This window comes from Mobula birostris, chromosome 1 (genome assembly GCF_030028105.1).
Source record: "Mobula birostris isolate sMobBir1 chromosome 1, sMobBir1.hap1, whole genome shotgun sequence".
Classification (NCBI taxonomy): domain Eukaryota; kingdom Metazoa; phylum Chordata; class Chondrichthyes; order Myliobatiformes; family Myliobatidae; genus Mobula; species Mobula birostris.
In genome coordinates, this window is record NC_092370.1 from 53,575,752 (window position 1) to 53,601,875 (window position 26,124).

Consider the following 26,124-nt stretch of genomic DNA (forward strand, 5'->3'; position numbering starts at 1 on the left):
TTTATTAAAATAATTGCTTTAAAATGCTTTAAATATAAATTAGTATCAGCCAGTATTGCATGCAAACAGCAAACTATAGGCCTAACTGGATTTCCTGAGAAAGGGTCTTTTCATAGGCCAGAGATTTAATTGAAGCTAGACAAAAAGTATTGTAACAGTTTAGTATACGGATTCCATGCATAAAAAATTACAAATAATAACCACCTACTCCAACAAAGCAGATCTATTTCTCTGAAGGATTAACGAGAAAAGGCACCCAGCTACCAATTTTTTTTAAACTGACGTAGAAGCTTCCAACCACGACAAAAATGTCTAAATAACGATTCACACACCAGTTCTGTTATTGCTTTTCACGGTTAAGAGAAAACTAACACGTTTTATAGCTAAACGTGAAGTGCATTTCGCATTTAATGCCCATATCCTCTTATTTCCTCAGTGCTGGAGATCTAGCGTCTTTGTAAAAGCCAGCTACAAGAGGAAATCTCACTGAATGCATGACATGGTGACCTCGATAGTCAGGCATTCCACCAATCAGCTATAAGAATTTTACAAGCTCCATCAATCTGGTTTGCTTAATAATACCAACTGCAGCTCAAGCCTGAGGAATCCATTTTTTTGAAATTCGCTGGGGAGGGTTCTATTCTTCTGTTTATTAATTGCATTTTATTTCAGCGCCTCTACCCAGACTCTCCGTCAGTAACTGGAATGGTACAGTACCACTTCATAGAAATAATTACTTCATCTTATCAGAAATAACGGCACAGAAGGAGGAACTAGCACAACTAGAGAGGGAGGGGAGGAAGGAAGAGCAAAAAGCACAAGGACATGATAAACAAGCAATTTCCTCTACTAAATTTTCAATGATCCCATGCATTGTTAAGCCAAATTTTATTTAAAAGTTAAAAAAACTCAAACACTTTTAAAAGACCAGTGTTATTATGTAATCCTTTGCATTTCCTCATCCTGCTGCAATTTCCAGCCATCCCTACAGAGCTCTCATTACCTGTAAGAACGCTCCCCTCTCACTGTATGCTTCCGAAAAGGAATAATGGTGCCATTGTCTTGAACGATGTCGTTATTATTCTCAACATTTGGGGAAAGTGCTTGCTGTGTGGGACCAGGCATTGGTGCTATCCCAGACTACAAATTTCTCAGTGCGTGCTGTCGGGTCGGCAGAGAGCCCGTTTCTTCACTACGGGGCTCTGCTTGACCTCAGCACTGACGTCAAACGCACAAGAAAAATCTGGAGACGTTCGGCGGCATCCTCGTCACGTGACATTATTTTACCATAGTAACCAGCGAACTCCTCGAACCTAACAATCCACCCAGGGACAGCATAGGGCCACGTCAATATCAAAAGCGAAACGAGTAAATACAGGTGCTCTTCTATTTGTTGCATAACCCCTCATGCTCTCGTCTCAGAATGACACTTTAATGCAGACCGTGCACTTTTGTTTTAAAAACGCAGATACTTCCACTGTGAGCACAAAGGAAAATTCATCATCTTTATCGGAGTTTTCGTTTATAAAGACATTCTTTATTTTTCGCATATTCTTGTTCAATTCTTATTAAAAATCTAATATTTAAGAATTTTAAATGGAAATTAGTCGCCACATAAACATGCAAGAAATAATAATGGGAACGCGGAACGTTTTGTTAATTACAATCAACAATTCACTTCAATTAACAAGCTACACAAGACACACACACATCCCGGTCAAAGCGGATGAAAATGATAAAATTTATCTTATTTTAAAGCTCATTATAAACCCCGTGCTGCTTAGATACAGTATAATAACTTCAACTCAAATTTGTACGATTATTGTTTCTAAAAGACAAGATGTTTGATCACTGAACTGTTCGAGAATAACTAGCACGCAATCCTAAAAGGGAACAAAGATTTAAGCTCAGTGAGGGAAAGTAATGGAGTTAATTGTACTCAGTTCTTTAACAAAATGTTTACAACTATAAAGTGGCATGCAAAAGTTTGGGCACCCCTGGTCAAAATTTCTGTTACTGTGAATAGCTAAGCGAGTAAAGTATAAAGTAAAAGATGACCTGATTTCCAAAAAGCATAAAAGTTAAAGATGACACATTTCTTTAATATTTTAAGCAAGATTACTTTTTTATTTCCATTTTTTACAGTTTCAAAATAAAAAAAGGAAAAGGGCTTGAAGCAAAAGTTTGGGCACCCTGCATGGTCAGTACTTAGTAACACCCCCTTTGGCAAGGATCACAGCTTGTAAACACTTTCTGCAGCCAGCTAAGAGTCTTTCAATTCTTGTTTGGGGGATTTTCGCCCATTCTTCCTTGCAAAAGGCTTCTAGTTCTGTGAGATTCTTGGGCGGTTTTGCATGCACTGCTCTTCTGAGGTCTATCCACAGATTTTCGATGATGTTTAGGTCAGGGGACTGTGAGGGCCATGGCAAAACCTTCAGCTTGTGCCTCTTGAGGTAGTCCATTGTGGATTTTAAGGTGTTTAGGATCATTATCCCGTTGTAGAAGCCATACTCTTTTCATCTTCAGCTTTTTTTTTACAGACGGTATGATGTTTGCTTCCAGAATTTGCTTGTATTTAATTGAATTCATTCTTCCCTCTACCAGTGAAATGTTCCCCGCTGCAACACAAGCCCAAAGCATGATCGATCCACCCCTGTGCTTAACAGTTCGAGAGGTGTTCTTTTCATGAAATTCTGCACCTTTTTTCCTCCAAATATACCTTTGCTCATTGCGGCCAAAAAATTCTATTTTAACTTCATCAGTCCACAGGACTTGTTTCCAAAATGCATCAGGCTTGTTTAGATGTTCCTTTGCAAACTTCTGACACTGAAATTTGTGGTGAGGATGCAGGAAAGGTTTTCTTCTGAAGACTCTTCCATGAAGGTCATATTTGTGCAGGTGTCGCTGCACAGCAGAACAGTGCATCACCACTCCAGAGTCTGCTAAATCTTCCTGAAGGCCTTTTGCAGTCAAACAGGAGTTTTGACTTGCCTATCTAGCAATCCGACAAGCAGTTCTCTCGGAAAGTTTTCTTGGTCTTCCAGACCTCAACTTAGCCTTCACCGTTCCTGTTAACTGCCATTTCTTAATTACATTACGAACTGAGGAAATGGCTACCTGAAAACGCTTTGCTATCTTCTTATAGCCTTCTCCTGCTTTGTGGGCATCATTTATTTTAATTTTCAGAGTGCTAGGCAGCTGCTTAGAGGAGCCCATGGTTGCTGATTGTTGGGACAAGGTTTGAGGAGTCAGGGTATTTATAAAGCTTTGAAATTTGCATCACTTGGCCTTTCCTAACGATGACAGTGAACAAGCCATAGCCCTAACAAGCTATTTAAGGTCTGAGACCTTGGTAAAAGTTACCTGAGAGCTCAAATCTCTTGGGGTGCCCAAACTTTTGCATGGTGCTCCTTTCCTTTTTTCCCCACTCTAAAATTGTACAAAACAAAAATAGTACATTAATCTTACTTAAAATGTTGAAAAGAATGTTTCATCTTTAACTTTATGACTTTTGGAGATCAGTTCATCTTCTACTCACTTAACTATTCACAGTAACAGAAATTTTAACCAGGGGTGCCCAAACCTTTCCATGCCACTGCACATATCTAAATTGATTTTGTAATTAAAAACTCTGTACCAGTTATCTAGAACTTCATTATTACAGTTGGTTCCTCTGACAACCAAATCCAGCTCCTTGCCTTCACGTGCGGCTCAGCTACTAAGGCCGGCGGTATTGTTTCTACTGACAGGGGAAGGGGCAAAGGTGGGTTACTGGAGCCTTAGCACCAGTCGCTTCGGGCAGATGGGGTTCGTTCGCCTTGGTTGGCAGGTCATCAAGGAGAAGGAAAACTCTAATCTCAAACCTCCGCTGCTTTACGGCCATATCCACTCATGGGGACGGCTTCGGGTGTAAACTCTGAGAGAAAATTTCAGAGCTGGAGTCCCTAAGGCAGTCCTACGTTGACTGGCAACTCCTGCGACACTGATGGTGCCAAACTGTATTGGTCTCTCCCAATCCTTTGGATTCATCAGATGCATGGAGAAGGAGAGCTTGCTACATGGGCAACAGTTTGTGGCTTGCGTATCGAGACAGCTAGGATGCAATATCTATGATCAACTCCGACCAACGGAGGCCTACCACTACTACTAAATTATTATAGTGGTGCACTGAAAATGTCTACATCTATCTTTATAATGGAAACTGCCTATGTAACTTGCAGCACTAATTTCCATTTCCTGCTCCCGACCATGGCATCCTCAGCTTGTTCAAACCACCCGTGTTCTCCAAATCACCATTTACGTGTAGTAATTCAAAATTGAAGAAATATGAATTGTAGCAACTTGTAAATTTGGGATGTGAACTTACTTTGTTATTTCTTGTACTGGTCCATTTTCTCCTACTTCAGCTTAAAATCTATTTCTGGGGTTTATTTTCTGTGCAGAGCTATAGGAAATTGATTAGTAAATTCTAAATAAGATTCTATAGTTCCCAATCTGTATTCAAATGATTCTATCCCTACTACACGTACAAACGCAGCCTTCCGCAAAGAATGAAGCACAGTAAACATAAGTATATATGGAAGATACAGTATCCATTTTATATCCTGAATATTGGAGTATAACACTAGCTGTTTGAAATTGGCATCTCTTATTGGAGTGCAGCCATTTATGTACTTCACGCTGTCCTGTCCTACAAAAATTAATCTTAAAGCAACGATACAAAGTCACCTTAGTTTCTACAACCTCCCTATATCTGTTATGCCATTTCTGGCTTCTGCTTCCAGTCAGTGTTTTGCATACACACTGATTTGAGTCACTCATACCACAATCTTTAACAAATGCTGCACCTGATATGCTGGTAACCAAGAATGCTAAAATCTGAATGTCAATGTATCCACTAATTAAAGATAAAAGATCGTATTTACAAATGACATCCTCAGCATTAATTCCAACTGTGCATGATGTTGAAGCTACAAAATGGAGCTTTCAGTCCTTCAACTTGCAATAGAACAATTTTTTTTAAGTGGACATACATGCAGAAATTTCCTGCAAATTTTCATTTTTCACCCCTCAGAAAACCCAAGGTACTTAAATATCTCAATGAAGTGAACTGCCATGTGCAGAAATTTTTGGTTTGATAAATTTAAAATTGTCTTAAATTAATAATACCATACATTTAGCACATCTTTCATCTGTACAGGTAAAACATCTAAAGGCATTTTTCAGAATCAGATTTATTATTATTGAAATGTGAAATTTGTTGTTTTGTAGCAGCAATACATTGCAAGGCATAAAAATTACTGTATGTTACAAAAATAGTGTAGAAATGAATAATGAACATTGATTATTCAGAAATGTTTAAGTCTGATCAAACTGGAGGAAGGATATGATTATGCTGGAGTGGGTGCAGAGGACATTCACCAGGGTTGAAGCATTACAGCTGTAAGAAAAGATTCTAACTAGGTTTGTTTTCCTTGGATTGGAGGCTAAGGTGTGTCCTGATAAGAGGTTATACAAAATTAAGGGGAGTAGATAGTAAAATTCTTTTCCCTTAATGGTGGGGGGGGAGGGGTAAGCTTTGGTGGGGGACTGAGGGGGATTTTTCCCCCACCACAGAGAATGGTTGGAGTCTGGAATGTACTGACTGAAGAGGTAGTGGAGGTATGACTCTTACAACGTTTAAGATACACCCAGGCAAGTAGCTGAGCCACCAATGTGTTAAAGCCAGTAAAGTGGGTAAATCAAAGTTAATGGGCCAAAAGACCCGTTACTATGCTTTACAACTCTAAGAGAATATGACATTTGATAGTAAAACCTAATAACCTGTTATCAAATACCCAGATGGTCATGATATTGCAGAGATGGGCTTAAATTCTACAACATCCAAAATGGTGTATTGGGTGGATGTTGTGCAAGGACTCTCAATCGTGAACTATTTCCACACAAGAACAAAGATTGTGTGCATCTTAGAAAAGACTTTGCACACTGAATAAAGATATTAACTCCATCAGAGTTGTAACATGGGCAGCTAAAAAAGGCAAGGCACACATACTATAGATTAAATCAGAGGGGGGAGGGGAAACATTAGGCCTTGAGCTTGCAGTAAATAAAAACAAAAACAATTCTGGAATCAGCAAGTTAAGCATCACCTGTGAAAAGAGAAACAGTTAACATTTCAGATCAAAGATTCTTAAAACTGAAAAATTGAGAATACAATGTACCTTTTAAGCTGCAGAGAGGGGTGAGAACAGCAACGTCTCATCTAGCAGTTTTGTTCTTTCTATATAATACCATACACAGTACCTTTTTCCATGCTCAAAACCTTTACAAGTCAATTCTTAAAACTATTTAATGCTGTAGACGCAGCTCAGATTTAGATTAATTTATCTTATGTACATCAAAACACACAGTGAAATGCACTATTCGTGTTAACAACCAACACTTCTAGGGATGTACTGGGGGTACAATATTACACAACGTTCAAGCTTATTCAAGTTTATAATCTTTAGAGCTGCACAAAAATATCTAAATTCAATCTGCTTCCTACTAGGTCACTAGCACCAGAAATGAATGTGCCATATTTAAAACATGTACAAATGCACTTAGCTTTATTTATGAAATGTCAGAATTTGCACTTTAATAAAGCTAATGGAACTTGAAAGTGTGCCAACTTTCATGTAAAATTGTCAGCGATGCACGTTAATGTTTTAAAGTGAATGCTTTCAAGTTAGAGTCATACAGCACAGAAGAACACCATTCAACCCAAATGGTCCATACCAATCAAGATTCAAGTTCATCTCAATTGCCCAACTTTGGCCCATATCTCCCAAAACCCTTTCTATCCTGTACTTTTCAAATGTCTTTAATGTGCCTGCCACAACCACTTCTTTTAGCAGCTTATTCCATATACTGACCATTTTCTGGATGAAAACGGTCCCCCTCGGGTTCCCATTAAATCTCACCTTAAACTTTTGCCTTCTAGCTCATGAGTCCCCAGCTCCGGGAAAAAGACTGTGCATTCATCCATCTCTACCCCTCAATTTTATATACCTCTGCACAAACACCTCATTCCTCTACACTCAAATAAAAAATGTCCAACATCTACCACCCTGCCCCCATCGACTTCTTGATTAGTTCTTCAAAAAACTCAAATTTATGACACATGAAATTTGTCACAAAAAATTGTTCAAGAAAATTTGAGTGAGCTTCACATCATAGGAAAGATGCAGAAGCTTTACAGAGGGTGCAAAGGAGATTTACCAGGGTACCACCTGGATTTGAGAACATGTCTAATGACAAAAGGTGGAATTAGCTACAGCTCAAACAACAGGAATTTTGCAGATGATGGAAATTCAAGCAACACACATCAAAGTTGCTGGTGAACGCAGCAGGCCAGGCAGCATCTCTAGGAAGAGGTACAGTCGACGTTTCAGGCCGAGACCCTTCGTCAGGACTGACTGAAGGAAGAGTTAGTAAGAGATTTGAAAGTGGGAGGGGGAGGGGGAGATCCAAAATGATAGGAGAAGACGCGGGGGGGGGGTGGGAATGGAGCCAAGAGCTGGACAGGTGATTGGCAAAGGGGATATGAGAGGATCATGGGACAGGAGGCCAGGGGAGAAAGACAAGGGTGGGGGGGGGAACCCAGAGGATGGGCAAAGGGTATAGTCAGAGGGACAGAGGGAGAAAATGGAGAGTGAGAGAAAGAATGTGTGTATAAAAATAAATAACTGATGGGGTATGAGGGGGAGGTGGTCGACTGTACCTCTTCCTAGAGATGCTGCCTGGCCAATTAGCTACAGCTTTTCTTTTTAAAGCAAAGGCAGATGAGACTTGAAAGGGGCGTTGAAGAATATAAGTAGCACAGGTAGAGAGGAGAGCCAGCACCTTTCTCCCCAGGGCGGCAGGACAAGATGACATCCTTTTAAGGTGAGTGGTGGATGTCGGAGGTAGGTTTTTTTTTATATACACACAAACTGGTAAGGGCTTCGAATGCACTCCCAAGGATGGTGGTAGAGACCAATACATTGTGAACATGTAAGACTCAGATAAGCATATGTATGAAAGAAAAATAGAGCATTATGGTCTATGTAGGAGGGACAAGTTAAATTCAGGTGGAGCAGGTTAAAAGATCAGTCTGCCATCACAAAGCCATGTTGAAAATCCTGAATCAATTCCTATCTTTCCAGATGTTTGTAAATCTTATCCTTCAGAATCCCCTCTCATAATTTACCTACCATATAACATTAACGGCGTAACATTAGCTACTCACCAGTCTTCCAATATTTCCAATCACGTCACCAAAAATAATACACGTCTCAGTGAGGGGCTCCACAATTTCTTCTCCAGCTTACCACAGTGTTCTTGGATATAGCTGATTAGGCTCTAGAGATTTAACTACCTTCATACATTTCAAGACATCCAGTACCTCCTATGCTGTAAAGTAGGCTACCCCAGGGTCTGACACCTTCATGTCTTTTTCCATGGTAAAAACAGCAGAAATACTCATTGAGGACCTTGCCCATTTCTTGAGGCTCTGCACAAAGACATCCACTTTGGTTTTGAGGCACACTATTATCTCTCAATTTACTTTTTCCCCATTAGTATACTTATAAAAATCTCATGATTCTCCAAATCTTCTTTGCTAAGGTTATCTTTTTGCCTTTCTGATATTTTCCCCCTGCATGTACCCCCGCATCCCATATACCCCTCCAGAGATTCACTGGATCCCAGCTACCTGTATCACAGTTACCATGGCTCCTTCTTGCCCAACAACTCAACATCCTTCATTATCCAGGGTTTCCTATGCCTACCAGCATTGCCCTTCATACTACCAGGAATATGCAAATCTTGAACTCTCAATAGCTTACTTTTAAAAGCCTCCATTTGCCAGACATCCCTTTGCCTGCCTGCAAACAAACTCCTTCAATCAACTTTTGCAATTCGTTGTCTAATCGACTTACAACTTAGAACTTTATTTTGTTGACCAGGTCTACCCCTTTCCATAACTAACTTAAAACTAACAGTACTATGGGTACTGCTTCGAGAGTATCCCAGCCCCACCGACACCTCAATCACTTTATTTCCTGCAGCCACAGAGTCACAGATGTACACTGGTGCCATCTTGAAAAACCTGCCCTGCCCAAGCTTTGCCTTCTCCCTGGGAAGACCATATACTGAATGAGAAAGCTTTCCTCACACACTTAAATTCTATCCCATCTACAAGCCGTTAGCACTATGGCAGTCCCAGCCTATATTAGGAAAATTAAATCCATACTATGACAACCCTATTATTCTTGCAACTTTCTGCAATCCCCCTTTATGTTTGTTCCGCTAATTTCAGTTGATTATTAAGCTTTTCGCACAAGCCCAATAAGGTGATCATTTCAGGTCCATCCATAAGACCTCACTGGAAGTATATCTAGTGGTAGTAGTCACTGGAAGATCCCTTAGTAATTTCATATCTGACAATCGTGATGTTTTCCTTAATCAAAAATGCAACTCCCCCTCCTCACTATCATCCAGTTCTATGCCATCTCTAGTACCTGTACCCTGGAACATTTAGTTGCCAGCCCTGTCCTTCCCTTAGCCGTGCTTTGTTTTAGATTATAACGTTTGCAGAAGGGAATGCTATATTTCTTAAACATAGAAAATGCTGGTGCAATCCAGCAGGCAAGACAGCATTCATAGGAAGAAGCACAGTCGACTTTTCAGGCCGAGACTCTTCGTCAGGACTCTCTTTCAGTTTGTAGAAAGTAGTCTACAGACTGTCTTTGTCAGTAGAGGAAGGGAGGGGGAGGGAATTACTGGAAGTTGGAGAATTCTATGTTCATACCAAGTATATAAATTCCCTCCCCCTCCCTTCCCCTATCCCTATGTCACTCTGCCCCCTCCCCCAGCTGCCTACCACCTCCCTCTTGGTTCTGCCTCCTTCTACTACCCATTGTGTTTTCCCCTATTCTTTCTTCACCTTTCCTGCCTATCCCCTCCCTGCTTCCCTTCCCCCACCCCTTTATCTTTCCCCTTACTGGTTTTTCACCTGGAACCTACCAGCCTTCTCCTTCCCACCCTCCCCCCACTTTTTTTATAGGGCCTCTGCCCCTTCCCCCTACAGTCCTGACGAAGGGTTCCGGCCCGAAACGTCGACTCATCTTTTCCACGGATGCTGCCCGACCTGCTGAGTTCCTGCAGCGTGTTGTGAGTGTTGCAGAAAAATGTATTGCTACTTTATTATTTCTTGAAAAAATATTGCACTGTTCTATTTCAGAGTTGGTGATATTGTACTTGGTTCTGTCATCCAAGTATACAGTACATTTACACAACAGACCTAAAGCAACCAAACGATGAACTCTCGGCAACTCTAATATTGGCCAATATTGTTGAGGCCCTCCATTGGTCAGGGTCAACCATGGATATTGCATGCTACCAGTCTACATGATTCGCAATCCAAAGGAGGACAATAACAGCAAGCTGTTGCCCAGGCAGCAGGCTCCACCCCTCCCCGCAGCTGATGAATCTAAAGGAAAAGCAGAGACTGATACAGTTTGGCACCAGCAGCATCACAGGAATTGTCAGTTAGCTTTGAACTCAACATATGAATCCCTAAGGGACTCCAATTCCAAATTTTTCCCCTCAGGATTTACTCCTGAAGCCTTCCCCATGAATGGGGAAGGCAGCAGAGGATTGAGATCAGTTTTCCTCCTCCTAGTTAAGCTGCCAACTAAGGCTGACCGAGCCCTATTTGCCCAAAATGACCAGTTTTAAGGTGCCAGTAACCCACCTTTGTCCCTTCCCCTGTCAGTAGAAATGCTTCCGACAGCTTTAGTAGCTAAACAACACGTGAAGGCCAGGAGCTAGACTTGGTGTCAGAAGCTATTTGAAATGCACACCACTGGGAGCATTTAATAGATAGTAGAAGCTTATCCCTACTACCTCCCCTGGCTAGGACAACCTTAAGGAAAAAACTATATTAGTTCCAATAAATGACTTTTCAGTAGTCGCAGAAGTCATATGAAACAATAAGCTCATCAATTTCTCAGCTACATAGACAGTAGAGTAAGAGAAAGTAGTGAAGTAAGAATTAAAGTAATTGACTTGGTGTGATAGGAGTGAGTAGATTCAATTGAATTGAATTAACTTTAATTCTTACATCCTTCACATACATGAATCTTTATGTTCAGTCTCTGTCTGAATGTGCAATGTGCAATTTATAGTAATTGTCATAAATAGTATGTACAGCAAGATATACAACAGAACAGTCAAGATAGCTTAGAAATACAATTGTGTCAGCATAAATTAATAACTCCTTCTCTGTAGGCTGCCTCGTTATTATTTGAGATAAGGCCAATCCATGTATCATCCGCAAATTTAATTAGCAGATTGAAGCTGTGGGTGGCGACGCAGTCATGGGAAGACAGAGATTAAAGGAAGGGGTTTAGGACACAGCTCTGGGGGGCTCTTGTGTTGAGGGTCAGAGGGGCAGAGTGGTGAGAAAAGAGGAGAGATGGAGAGCTGGGATGAGAGGGGGCAATTCAGTTTATGTCTGGGGTTGAATGAGGACGCTTATAATATAAAGTGGGTTTGAGAACAGTAAAGGAAGGGGAAAATATACAATCTGTAACAATTGAAACTTAATAATCATCCTCCTGGAGAAAGAGGGACACACTGCACTGTTCAATAGTCTGACAAGTCAGATGAGCCATTTAGCTAACACCAAATTTTAACCCTCTGTTTTAATTCAATTTCTGCATTTTCTCCAATCTGTGTGACAGAATTTAACCAAAATATATCAAATAAGCATCATTCACTGTTTGGTATTATTAAGCTATCCAGGTCTTCCATATACTGGTACATCAAGTACCACAACGATTCAGCCACAGTTTTCTACTCAAGTCTGAAAATGACTCAGACAAAAATTTGGACACCTCAGTGTTGACTGTAATAATAACACCACCCTATTTATTCAGCACTTTTCATACAAACTATGTTGTTCAAATTGCTTTACAATGGGATAAAGTGCAAATATGAAAATGAAAGGCAAAAAGTTATTTAAAAGCAAGGTTAAACACATGGGATTTGAGCTGTCATTTAAAAGTGTCATCTGATTACTAATGAAAGGTCTTGGTCTGAAACATTGACTGTATTCATTTTCATAGATGCTTCCTGACTTGCTGAGTTCCTCCAGCAAATTAAGTGTAGCACATCTTAAAAGTGCAGAATTAGGCCATTCAGCCCATCAAGTCTGTTCTGCCGCTACTGATTGCCTTGATGTGCAGGGAGAGTGATAGAATCCTATCACATTCATAGAAATTTTCAAGTAGCAGCAACACTTGTACATGAAGAGAATTAAATTGCAATGTAAGGATGTAAAATGAGAAAAGGCTTGGGTGTGGGATTAAACTGGATAATTCAAAGAGTTGGAATTGGGCTGATGATCCAACTGATTCCTCCCCACCTCCCCCCCCCCCCACACCTTCTTTAAGGTTTCACACTTCAGTCTTTGTTTGATAATTCATGAAACTCATGAAAGGAGACCAGAGAAGTTCTACCAATAACTTTTCCATTTCTCTCTCCTCAGAGCTCCCAAGAATGCCTGCAATGATCATGTCATCTGCAGATATGAAGTAGGTGTTCAAACACTAATATCTCCACTCATGGTCTACAAATTATACACAATTCTATCATTTGGCCCATAGATTTTGTTACAATGGTATTCCAAATGTCCTTCTTCATGTTACGAGAGCACCCACTCCTACCATCCCCTCAGGCAGCATGTTCCAGATTGCACTCATCCTCTGGTTAAAAATATTCTTCCCGTGTTTCCATACAAGATAGAAAAAGGCACTCAATTCATGAGTCTATGTTGGTTTTGAAAGCATTCCCATTCCCCCATAAATGTTTCTGTGTTCTATTCTCCCCAAATTCCAAATGTCCAGATCCTATCACTTTCCTGCACACCAATGCAATTTGTAGTGACAGAGCAAACTCAAAAGGCCAAATTCTGCTCCTTTGCCTTATGGTCTTAAGAAACTATCAGTCATGCATCTTTGGATTGTAGGTGGAAATTGGAGCAAACCCATCTGGTCAGAGACAGTTTACAAACTTCACACAGAGAATATCAGAATGGGATCTGGGGTATAAAGGAGCAGCTCCATTAGCCATACCACTGTGATACCCATAATTTTTATTAAACTCCACTCTAAAATTTCAACCCTTTATCTTAACCCTGTGCCCTCTTGGCTGATACACCTGGTAGGGGGAAGATTCCTCCTGATTTATATTCTGAATCATTTTTTATAAAAAAAAAATAGGCCCTCCTTAGCCTTCTCCATTCCAAAGAACAAATCAAACTCTCCAATCTCTCCTCATTGCTGAAACACTCCATTCCAGACAACATCCCCATCAATCTCCTCTGCATCCTCTCCATGAAAATCATTATTGTAATGATATGGTGACATAACTGCAGAAGGCATATGCTCGAATCAATGTTTGACGTAGTTACAACATTTGGACCTTATGTTCTGTGCCTCAGATATAAAGACAGATGCACTGCATTGCCTTCCTTCTGAAATATCTTAATTACTTGTGCTGCTGCCTTCAGGGGTTCTTGAACCTGTACCTGGTCTCTCTGCTCCTCAGTATTTCTAAGGATCCTACTTACTGTATGCATCTTTCAAGTCCTCCTAAAATGCAACACCTCACCTTTTTGAAAATTAATTCCATCTTCCATTTCTCTGTTCATTTACCAGATGTCCAATGGCCAAAGACTACCTTTCACACCATCAATAACGGCGATTTTTTCATCCAACTTACTGATATTTCCTGGATCCCCTGGATCTCACCTTTGAACTAGCCTCCCTGCCATAGGCCTTATTGAAGTTCATGTAAACTACCCTGACAAACCTCCTCAAAAATCAGTTTTAGAACATCACAATAAAGACACATGTACATCCCTGATCAATTGCTACCTTTGTAAGTACTGATTAATTTCATCCCTCAGAAATATTTTCTAAATTTCCTGGCACTGGTATTAGACTCACTGGGTATCATCACGTCCGACTTGTTCCTCTTAAGTACCACCTTCAATGTACCGCATTCACCTGGCATCTCTTCTGTGATTGGAGAAAATTTGAATATTTCTGTCAGAGCCTTCAAAATCCCCTCCATTGTCTCCTCGGGGATTTGCTTCTTTATCAACTCCTCATGGTGCTTGGACATGATAGTTCTTGCAAGTTTGGAATTTCTAGCAGTGGTGTCACCCATGCTACCAGCCGTAGGAATTCAATTCAGCTATCCAGACAGCAGTCTACGTACCACTTCAGACAGATGCAAAACGTGCACTCAATGAACTACACTCGTGTGGTCAACAGCCTCGAAACAGGATACCCAAGACCCTTATCCATCATTGTCAGTGGCTTCAACCAGGCCAACTTCAAGAGTGCATTAACAAAGCACTACTAGTATGTCTCCTGTCCCACCAGGGGCTCAAACACCCTTGACCATTGCAACCCAACCAAAGACGATGACAGAGACACATTCCACTGTCCCCCGCTCCCCTTCCACACTTTGGTAAATCAGACCACCAGGCTGTGTTCCTTCTCCCTGTGTACAAACAGAAGCTGAAATATAGGAATCCAGTACAGAAACTCATTCAGTGCTTCTCTGAGGAAAGAGATGAGCTTCTACATCACTGCTTTGAGTTGACAGATTAGTCTACATTCAAAGACATTGCTGCCACCTAACATAAGTATGTTATCATCATCACTGACTTTATCAGCAAATATACTGAGGACTGTGTACCAAAGAGGATAATCCAGGTGTTCCCAAACCAGACACCATCGATGAACTGTGAGATCCATTCCCTAATGAAGTCTATGACTGCAACATTCAAACCAGGTGACACTGACCTTTACAAGAAACCATGACACAATCTTCATAAAGCTATCAGAGATGTCAAGAGAGAATACAACTCCAAAGTCAAGTCCCAAACCAGCCATTAGTCGCGGCAGGGTTTACATGAGCTAAAGGCTACAAAATGAGATTGGCAGCTTTCCTCATTCTATGCACATTTTGAACCGAATGTCACCACCCATCCCAAAAGCCTACGATGCCACTGAACACACAGTCACCATTGCAGACGCAAGATCAGTCTTCCAGACAGTGAACCTAAAGAAAGCACTTGACCAAGATGGTGTCCCTGGCCACGTTCTTAGATGCTGTGCAGATCAGCTGTCAAGAGTATTTGCAGACATTTTTAATCTCTGCCTGTTCCCACCTACTTTACTAAGACCACTATCGTCCCAGGACCTAAGAAGAACAAGGTAATATAGTTTAATGACTTCCACCCAGTGACTCTAACATCCATCATCACAGTGCTTTGATAGGTTGCTCATGGCACACATCAGCTTTACAGAGGACCTCAACCCACTGTAATTCATAAATTCAACAGTCTACAACAGACAACATCTCCCTGGAACTACAGTCATCTCTGGAGCATCTGGACAGTAAAGATGACTATTGTTTATTGATAAAGCTCTGCCTTCAATACTATAATTCCAAGCAAGTTTATCACCAAACTTCTAGACCTGGGACTCAACATTTCCCATTGCAACTGGATCCTTGATTTCCTGACCAACAGATCACAATCAGTAAGAATGGACAGCAACACCTCCATCATGATTATCCTCACACTGGTGCTCCACATCCTCAGTCCCCAATTGCACTCCCTGTATACTCATGACTGCATAGACATATTCTGCTGTAATCTGATTTGCAAGTTTGCAAATGATTCTACCATGGTGCGTCATATCTCATATAATGATGAATCGGGGTTCAAGGAGGATATCTGATGGCATGGTGTCATGATAACGCAACTTATCTGTCAGTGTTGGCACAACAAAAGAGCTGGTCATTGCCTTTAGGAAAGGGGTGATAAGTGCTCCTGTTTACATTAATAGTGATAAAGTTAAGAGGGTCGAGAGCACTTACGAGTTAACATCACCAATAACCTGTCCTGGTCCAACCACGTATACCCCTTGGTCAATAAAGTTCACCATTATCTCTGCTTCCTCAAGGGCTAAAGAAATTTGGCATTCCCCATAAGCTCTTACCAATCTTTATCAATGCACTAAAGAAAGCTTCCTATCTGGATGCATAATGACTAGGTATGACAAATGCCTGCCAGTGTCTGCAAGAAACTACAGAGAATTGTGGACACAGCTCAATACATCATGGGAACCAGCCTCAGCTCCATGGTCTAACTGTATCTTGGTACGATTGCCAATAATAATAATAATAATAAAAAAAACAACTATGCCTTCTTTCATCAAGGTCCATATCTGGAATCTCCTCTTCCTCTGCAAATACACTCCTCCCCAAAACTTGCCTCTAAACAAGGTTTTAGACTGCCCCTTTTGGTTTTCTTCCTCTGCGTTGGTGCCAGTATTTTTCCTCAATTATCTTGATGAATTTCTATCCATGAATAGTAATTATAAAGTCAAATAGGTTGCACTAACAGTTTTGGTACACAAGGTAATCCAGAAGCCCTGCACCAGAAGTGCTTATCATATTGTGATCATTTAAAAAGCAAGTAATCTATCTAATTCACAGTAGGGGTTTTCAAACAAAATTTTCAATCACTTTTGTAACTTTGGTTTCATTACTTTGTTACTAAGTATGTACCCGTCTATGTAAGATGTTCTTTTTCTTAATGGCACTTTTGCATAACAATAGGGAGGGGATATACACAATCTTGTCAGTTCAAAACAAAACTGTTTTAAAAGAACTCCATCTCTCAAAAATGAAAATGGAATCTGAATGAAAAATCACAAGCAACCTGGGAGATACACAAAACACAAAGGGATTCATATGACCACCAGTTCTCAACTGTCTATGAACAGACCAAGCATTTCATTCAGTCATGAAGTGTCATATTATGATTTTAAGCATTGGTAATCAGTTTATCTAAAATAAGAAATACTAAAATGAGAACTGCAAAATGTTCACAATCAAACTGTTGTATAACAATACAATGCACAAGATACTGGAGGAACTCAACAGGTTAAGCGTCATAACTAGCTAAATCTCTTCCACCTCTATGAAAAGTGCACAGCTGATGTCCACAAATGACTAGTCCAGATGAGGTCCAATAATATTTTCCTCCAGAAATACTGCCTGATCTGCTGCGTTTCTGCAGCATCTTGTATGTTGCTTCAAATTCCAACATCTGCAGTCCCTTGGGTCTCCTGTTGTATAACAATGTCTTTCTTTAGTATGGCACCTCACAAAACTCCAGTAGTTAATTCAAATCAAAAAATATTGAACGGACCCAATTCATTTGAAGGGTGGTCCAACCATAACATCCTTCAATGAGAGAAACTTGCTCTAAACTTTGGGCTAAAATATTTAAAGTGTCCAAATCCAAATAAAGTGATAAGATTCAAATGGAAGTCCTTTGATGTGTTTTACACTTACTTTTATGAGTTTCCACTCGCCGTAACCCCTCGCACTGACGCGCAGACCTCAAATGCACAGTTGACACTTGTGATACCCGGACGGGTAGGTTGTAGAGATCCTTTTAAAACATTTTTGCATTTTGAAGTGCAGTAAACGCACAATCCACGACTCAGCCTTTGTGTCCTTTTGGTAGCCAACACGAGTTGTTTGCGTTTCCTTCTGAAACCTCCCTCCCACTGCCGCTGTCAGGCGAGCAGCAGCTGCCAGTAAACATCGGCTGCAACTCTCCCGAGAGCTTCTGACACCCACCTCCTGAATGACAAAGCAGCCGGGCCCGAAGACAAGTGTCGTGCAGGGCACACACTGAAACTACCTGGCGTTTCCAACCGTCCGGGGCTACACTGCGCCCCGTAACCCGGCCAGGCACCCATTAATGCGCGCTGACACCGAATTTTACTTACTGTTTTGCGTGTAAATCTCGCACCAGTGCTTCCCTGGGATAGAGAACTCCTTTCAAAAACCGGTTTTAACTGAGAGGAGGCGGGGCCTTTTATTGAATTGCTCGGACTGTGTACAATTTACTGCGTTGACGGGCTGGAAAAAGTCGACAGATATTCAAACGATGTTTCCACTTCTTCAGAGTGGCTTTAATAGTTTGATGAGGCTGTCTCGGGACGTTAGTAAGCCTGTGCTGTAGTGAAATGTGTGTATGTGTTGGGATAGCGCCCCTCTCGCTGGGTTTGCCCAAGGAGAGCACAGGAAGCAGCGGGCGCCCACCGAATGCCGCTCGCCCGCGCCGTTTCCCTGGCAATTCCCATTGCAGCTCGCGGACCTCCCCACACTCACGTGCAGCCACTCCGAATGTGAGCAACATCACATGATGTATCCCCCAGTGCTGCAGGATGCTCGCAGCTTCGCGACGATCTCCCGTCGCCTCTGCTGTAATGAGCTGCGGGCAAGAAACGCCTTGTTCCTCACCCTTTGTTGCTTATGCGTGAACATCGCGAAAACAAAGGTTACATTTTGGAAGTTCACACGCAGTATAAAATTGAAAGCCTCAGAACAATTTTAAAAAATGTACTATCTCAGAAACTGCGATTAATCGCATCACTATTGCATTCGCCTATTAAATAATAAAAATGCTCGAATATGGATACGCATCCACTATTATATCAAGACTCTATATTCGGATTTAAAGATTCTGATTACGAATAGCTTTTCCATTGCATAATAAAGCTCTGTTTAATTATTCACAGCGAGCCTCGCTCACACCACTATTTAAATTATCATCGTAATATTCCATAAGTAGTCATAAAAATCAATAAATTTTAAGTTAACCAAGACCAGCCCTGTTTAAATTCATTACAAACTGCATTGTTACCCTCCGGCATTGTTCTAGAAATTTAAGGAATTGAAGAAACAAAATTACGGCGCTGCCAAATAAATCTGTATTACAATACAGCATAGGTGTATTAAAATATGTTCTGACGTTTCTTTCATTTTCTTTGAACGAAATTATGGGTTATAAGCCACACTGAGATGGAGATAGAACGGAAGATGTAATGAACGAAGAGTCAATCGATTAGTTCTTTTGCCAAAATGGAAACAAAAATTGCTTGGAACATTTAGCACGTCAAGCAGAATATATTGGGAGAAAAACGTAGTTGTTAGAAACGTTTCAGGCTGACCTTTTCTCAGAATGGAAAAACCAAGAACACAGACGGTTTTTAAGCAGCAGAGAACAAAGGAAATGTCTGTGATAGAGAAGAGCTCCACAGGTTGGCACTGGCTGAGAGTGGGTGAAGAGTGCTTTTCACTGCCAGTAAATCTGAATAGAGGAGCTGAAGGAGAACAAAAATTCCGCTAAAGCAGAACACCGTAGTTGGTCGAAACATGTAATAAAAGAGCATGCTGGGGAAGACCTTCAGCTCAGGCAACATCTGTGGAGAGGGAAACAAAAAATGAGTTCCTGAAACGTCGACCCTACTCTTTTTATAGATGCTGCCTGGCCTGCTGAGTTCCTCCAGCATTTTGTGTGTGTTGCTTGGATTTCCGGCTCCTAGAAATTTTCTCTTACATGAGTTACTTCAGAACTGTCCAGAACCTGAAATATATAATAAAAAAAAACAAATGTTGGAAATAATAAAGGATAGATGGAGCAGGCCCAGACAGCATCCGTAGAGGGAGAAACAATACTAATACCAGCACCCCTCAACCTCAAAGATCATTGAACTAAAAAGCCTGTTCCTATCCCACAGACGCAGGCCACCCAGCTATTTCATCAGGGCTGATCAATTCTGACAGACCAGGGAAAGGTGAATGATCTGAAATTGTCCAGTGGTGGTGGTGGACAGAAGCAGAACTATATTTGAGCCTTTGATGGAACAGTGTAACAGGCGAAAGACAGAAGGGACATAATGTGGATGTGGATCAAAGTGACAGGCAACTGTATGTTCAGGGTCACCCAGGCAGACCGAATGATGGTAGTCCGTCATTGTTTTATCCAACATAAAGGAAACTACCTCACGAGACCCAAATACTATGCCCTAAATTGGATGGAGTTCAAGTGAGTTTCAATTTCACTTGGAAGGAGAATTTGGTTCCCAGGATGGTGCATCTCATGTGTTTTCATGACAAAGTGCCTTGAGAAGGGGAGTGGTGAAGGTGGAGATGAAAATATGAACCAGGCAGTAACAGAAAAAAAACCTCCTTTGGAGTGCAGAAAGACAAGTTTGGGGGGGGGGGATGTGTAAGATGTTTTCATTTTTTAAAGTTGTAATGAAGTAGCAACACAAAGCTCAAGCATTCACAACCATCTTCAACTCTTTGTAAAGTCTCCACCTTCACAATGCTAGATTTAAGCTAATTTTATTTATTTTTATAACAAAACCATTCACATGATAGGGTAAATCCCATGTTGGGGGTGTTGAAGAAGTTTAAGGTGATATGTTTAGAGGAGATCCAAAGGGGATGTTTTTCCTCAGTAGGGTAGCTGGAACCTTGAATGCACTGTTTGAAGGGGTACTGGAGGCAAATATTGTCACAGTATTTAAAAAAGCACCTAGACAGGTATTTTAGTTGCCAAGGCTAAGACTACAGACCTAATGGGATTAATGTGCATAGGTACAAAGTACAGCATAGATATGGTAGGCTGAAGCAACCTTGTGTATGCTGCAGAACTCTATGACCCTCAATGGCAAGATTCTGGGCAACAAGGACCTCGTCTCATACCTTGGGAGTCACATCCTGGCTAACTGCACATCAGTGCTGAAATTAATATTGCCTTCAATCGTCAGCATAGCTTTTGGTTGATTGAGGATCTTTTGTTTGAAGATCATTACCTCAGGAGTGGTTTTCATTAATAAAGCCAACAAGGTCATAATATGAACACTGGTTTTCATGGGACTCCTATTCATCTCCATCTATGGTATATTACTAAGAAATTAAATAATGCAAACACCAAGAAAAGGAGTTTTATCAAAATCTTGGAATTAAAATATGTATGAATAAAGTTAGATATGCTTTCCTGCCATTGCTGTGGTAATTGTATTGTGACTTAATCTCACCAATACAGAATGAACATTGGGAAATTACGGACTGTGGTGTATTTTGCTTCACAGAACAATGACTCACCCCCCGCCATTCCAGATGCAGTACGGCTGCCTAAGGGCTTCATCATTCACCTCAAAGATAGGACAGCTGAGTCTTTTAAAGCTAGAAGAGGTGGAGTATACTTCATGATTAACTGATCATAGTGCACAGACGTGACAGTTCTGCTCACCCAACATCGGCAATCTAGCAGTCAAGTGTCACCCATTTTACCACCTGACTGTACTTCTACTCCCAGTGACTGAAGACGGCAGCACCAGTGGTGAGGACCAAGAAAGTATGGTCATGGGAGGTGGAGGAACTCTTAGAGGACTGCTTTGAGTCAGTGGGCTGTATAAAATTCAGGACTTCCACCTTCGAATCTGAATGACTACGCCACAGTTGTCACCAACTTCATCAACACCCATGTGGATGAATGTGTGCCTTCAAGATCATATTGGGCATACCCAAACCAAAAGCCTGAACCAGAAGATTCATGGTCTGGCTGAGGGATAGATCTGTGCTGTTTATGACCGGTGATCCAAAACAATACAAGAAGACCAGGTATGACCTACAGAAGGCTATTTTAAGAGTGAATAAACAATTGCGATTGAAGTTAGAGATGGAATTTGGATACACACCAGCTCTGGCAGAGTCTGCAAGCCTACAAAGTGAAACCTAACATCGTGAATGGCTGCGATGGTTCACTCTCAGATGAGATCAACACCTTTATTGTAAGCTTTTAAAGGGAGAATAAATCTACACCTGTGCAAATGCCTGCAGCATCCAGTAACCCTACAATCTCTGTCTCGGAGGCTGACATCAAAACGTCTTTCATGAGGGTGAACCCTGGCAAGGCATCAGATCATGATGGTGTACCTGATAGGGCACTGAAAATCTGTGCCAACCAACTGGCAGGAATGTTCAAGGACATCTTCAAGCTCCCACTGCTGCATTTCGAGTTTCCCACCTGCTTCAAAAGGGTGACAATCATATCAGTGCCCAAAAGAACACAGTGCGCTGCCAAGAAGACTTCAGGGTCCCAGGATTTCGTGGCTCTGGAGGCAGGCAGACTTGAAGTCAGTGTCGCTGCAGGAAATTGGTGTGTCGTGGGAGATGGAAATTGAAAGCAGCAAGCTGGCTACTGGCTGTGTGCCTAGAGACCTGAGTTCTTTGGGTACAGAGCTCGGAAGAAGCAATGCAACAGACTTTTAATATCGTAAATCAGCAAGTTGTTTGTTATGTCTCCCCTCTCGTTGTGAAACAGGGACATCTTTTTTTTCCCTTATTAGGGAGAGAGAGCCTGTGGTATGTTGAATTACCAGGTGAACGAGTAATCTTTGGGGTACTACAAGTCTGTGTCTTTATTGATTCTTTGCTGTACGCCTGAGTGCTTAGTGGGGGGTGCCGATGCTTTTTAGCTGGTGGGGGGGTGGGTATTGCCTTTGCTGCTGCTTGTGAGGGGGAGGGGGAAGCTGGGGGGGCTTTGGGGTTCTAACATTTAACTGTCATTCATTCTTTGGGGCATTCCTCTGTTTTCATGGATGTTTGCGAAGAAAAAGAATTTTGGGATGCATGTTGTATACATTTCTCTGATATTAAATGTACCTTTGAAACCTTTGAAGACTATTGCCAGTTGCATTCACATCTACTGTGATGAAGTGCTTTGAGAGGTTGGTCAAAGTTCAAAGTACATGCACTGCAGATGTCACCATATACAACCCTGAGATAAATTACCTTGCTGGTATACACTGCAAATCCAAGAAACACAATAGAATCAATGAAAAACCACACCCAACAGAACAGACAAACAACCGATGTGCAAAAGACAACAGACTATGCAAATACAAAAGAATAAAAAGCAATAAATATAGAGAACATGAGATGAAGAGTCCTTGAAAGTGAGTCCATAGGATGTGGGAATTGTTATGTTTTGTAAGATCAAAACATTGTTAATTCAAAGAAGACATTGGACTCCAGGAATGCGGGTGTGGCTTTGTCTTTAGTTAAAGCGAGGTGCGCAAGTATCACATGGTATAGTGATGATGTATTCAATTAACATATTTATACATATAACCTGTAATTAGTTATTTAAACAAACAAGAATACTTAATCAAACTATATATATATATATATACACACACACACAAGATCACCCAAATACGAAGGCTGTGGTAAGTTTGATAAGTTCGTGACCCAAGGTAGAAGGAGTCAATTTTAGAAAGCCTAGCACATTTATTTTTCAACATAGTTCCCTCCTACATTTACACACTTAGTCCAGCGGTCGTGGAGCATACAGATCATGGACCGCCAGAAAGTGTCCACAGATGGGTGATTGATAAGTCCGTGGTCTAAGGTAGAAGGAGATGAGTTATACAGCTCTTGTTACATGCACATGCAGTTCAACTCCTTGAGTGATGATGCAGAAAGTTTGAAGTAAATAACTCGTCAGGGTGATTGATAAGTTTGTGGCCTAAGGTAGAAGGAGTTGAGTTATTAACTTCAAACTTTCTGCATCATCACTCAAGGAGTTGAACTGCATGTGCATGTAACAAGAGCTGTATAACTCATCTCCTTCTACCTTAGGCCACGAACTTATCAAGCACCCATCTGTGGACATTTTCTGGAGGTCTAAGATCCGTATGCTCCATGACTGCTGGACTAAGTGTGTAAATGTAGGAGGGGACTATGTTGAAAAATAAATGTGCTAGGTTTTCTAAAATTGACTCCTTCTACCTTAGGCCATGAACTTATCAATCACCCCTCATATTAACGAAATATTAAATACACAAAACTCCTCCCTGCTTAGCTATAAACTCCAACTCAATGGAGAATGCATCGCAACAATCTGCACAGTATGTTATCTGGTGCAACTACTATATACAGACATCCGAACCATAGTAAATTTAAAATTGTCCCATTCAGGCTTAAAGATTAAATTGTGGATTATTTCCTACCCTTGTGGGATAATGCCTTTCCTGACAAGGGGGAACACTCCGCTTGACCTGTGAGACTTGCAGCTGTGAAACGATCTCAGGTTCTCGGGCATCCTTCATGGTGGTTGTAGGAGTTGACTCTGAGACTGCAGGAAGTGGTTCTGACAGCTCTGGACATCTTTCGTCTTCTTTTCTCTCTCTGAATCTACTTTGATCCCTTTCTTAGTTCCTTCTCTCTTTCACACCTTTCTTTCTCATTCACATTCTCTCTCTCTCTCCATCTCTTCCCTTCTTTTTCTTCTTCTAGTTTATCCATCTTGCTCCCTTTACGATCTGATCTCTAGTGTTGGGTCCTGCATCCATAACATCATCTGATGAATCCTCTGTTTTCATATCTCCATTGACTCCTTTCTTTTTGGCCTTCCATTCATCCAGCTGGGCTTTAGTATGTGCATCTACTTTAACAAGCAACATTTTGTCTGCCACTTTAAGTTCATGCAATAACCTTAATACATACCATGTAGATTCTGGTTCTTTATACTTACAAAAGCCAAATGTTTGCAACCCTCCTGAAGCTCCTTGAACTCTCTTTGAGCTTAAAGCCAAGCCACATTTTGCAAGTAACTGCCTAATTAACATGTCAAAAGATTTCTCAGATATGTTGCCTATAAAACTGTTGTAGTCGGACCACTACTTTCATCATTTTCACACTGAGCAGCATGATCCTTCCGCGGTTCAATATTGTCTTCCAACCAAAGACACAGAGGTTGGCACCAACACCAGTTTGTCTTCTGTTGGGGAATGGTTCATGGTGTTTGGCATGGAGACTCTTGTGCTATCATCCAGTACATTTCTTAATTCACTTTCACTTGGCTTCATTGCAGGGGATGTTGCATGCAAGTTGTGGGTGGACACCAAATCAAGTTGTGACCTTTCAAATGGCAGCTGCTATTTAGAAAGCAAGCTTAGCAAAAATGAGATAGAAGTGAATATCCATCACAGCCCTGTGGTGCACCTGTACTGATGGAGATTGTGGTGGAGATGTTTATGCCAATCCAAACTGATTCAGGTCTGCAAGTGAGGAAATCAAGGATCCAACTGCACAAGGAGGTATTGAGGCCGAGGTCTTGAAGCTTATTGACTAGTTTTGAGGTAATGATTGTATTACATGCTGAGCTGTAGTCAATGAAGAACATCCTGATACATGCACATGAAATGGCATATGCTGTGGACCTATTGTAACAGTAGGCAAATTGGAGTGGATCCATGTTTCTCCCCAGGCAGGAGTTGATATATTTCATTACCAACCCTTCAAAGCACTTCATCACAATGGATGTAAGTTCTACTGGTTGATAGTGAGGAGATGTTATTTCTGATGATTGGAGCTGATCTAAGTTTTTCATGGTCAGAATCAACTCCTGCTTAAGCAAGGACCTGGACCTGCTGCAATTTGCCTATTGCCATAATAGGTCTACAGTGGAATGCAATCTCCCTGGCCCTCCACTCAACTTTCCTTGACAATAGTAATAACTACATCTATCTGCAGTTTATTGATTATAGCTCAGTGTTCAACATCATCATACTCTTGGTGCTAATCACAGGCACCAAAACCTGTGCCTCTGTACCACCCTCTGCAAATGGATCATTGTGAGACCACTATCAGTGCAGATCAGAAATAACATCTCCTCACCGACAATCAATATCGTGTACCTCAAGGATCAGTGCTTAGCCCACCGCTCTACCCTCTCTACTCCCATGACATTGTGGTGAGGCACATCTCAAACACCATCTATAAATTTGCCAATGACACAACTAGAGTTGGCAGAATTTCAGATGGTGATGAGGAGGTATACAGGGGTGAGATAGTGAGATCAGCTGGTTGAATGGCATCACAACAACAACCTTGTACTCAATTTCAGAAAGACCAACGTTTTGTTTGTCGAATTCAGGTAGGGGAAGTAGAAGGAATACACATCAATCCTCACTGAGAGATCAGCAGTGGAAAGGGTGAGCAGTTTTAAGTCCCTGAAGATCTCTGGGATCTATCCTGGGCCTAACATATTGATGCAATTACAAATAAGACACAATAGCAGCTGCATTTCATTAGGAGTTTGAGGAGCCTTCGTATGTCACCAAAGGCTGTCACAAG

The 26,124-nt window shown here is 41.2% G+C and overlaps 1 protein-coding gene across 3 annotated transcripts in view; it reads right to left on the reverse strand.

Moving 5' to 3' along the window:
* mapre2 (microtubule-associated protein, RP/EB family, member 2) overlaps positions 1–18,256 on the reverse strand; it is a 70,180-nt gene extending 51,924 nt beyond the window's left edge. Inside the window, exon 1 of one of the 3 annotated variants that reach the window (XM_072255272.1) lies at positions 17,913–18,256. Coding sequence is in view for 1 of the 3 variants with exons in the window: in XM_072255253.1 (XP_072111354.1) it covers positions 1,004–1,125 (122 nt within the window). In the remaining 2 variants the exon portion in view is untranslated. Of the gene's footprint in view, positions 1–1,003; positions 1,219–17,469; positions 17,637–17,912 lie in introns of those variants that run through there. The other 2 variants (XM_072255261.1, XM_072255253.1) reach the window with 2 other exon arrangements.
* Positions 18,257–26,124: the final 7,868 nt, after the last annotated feature.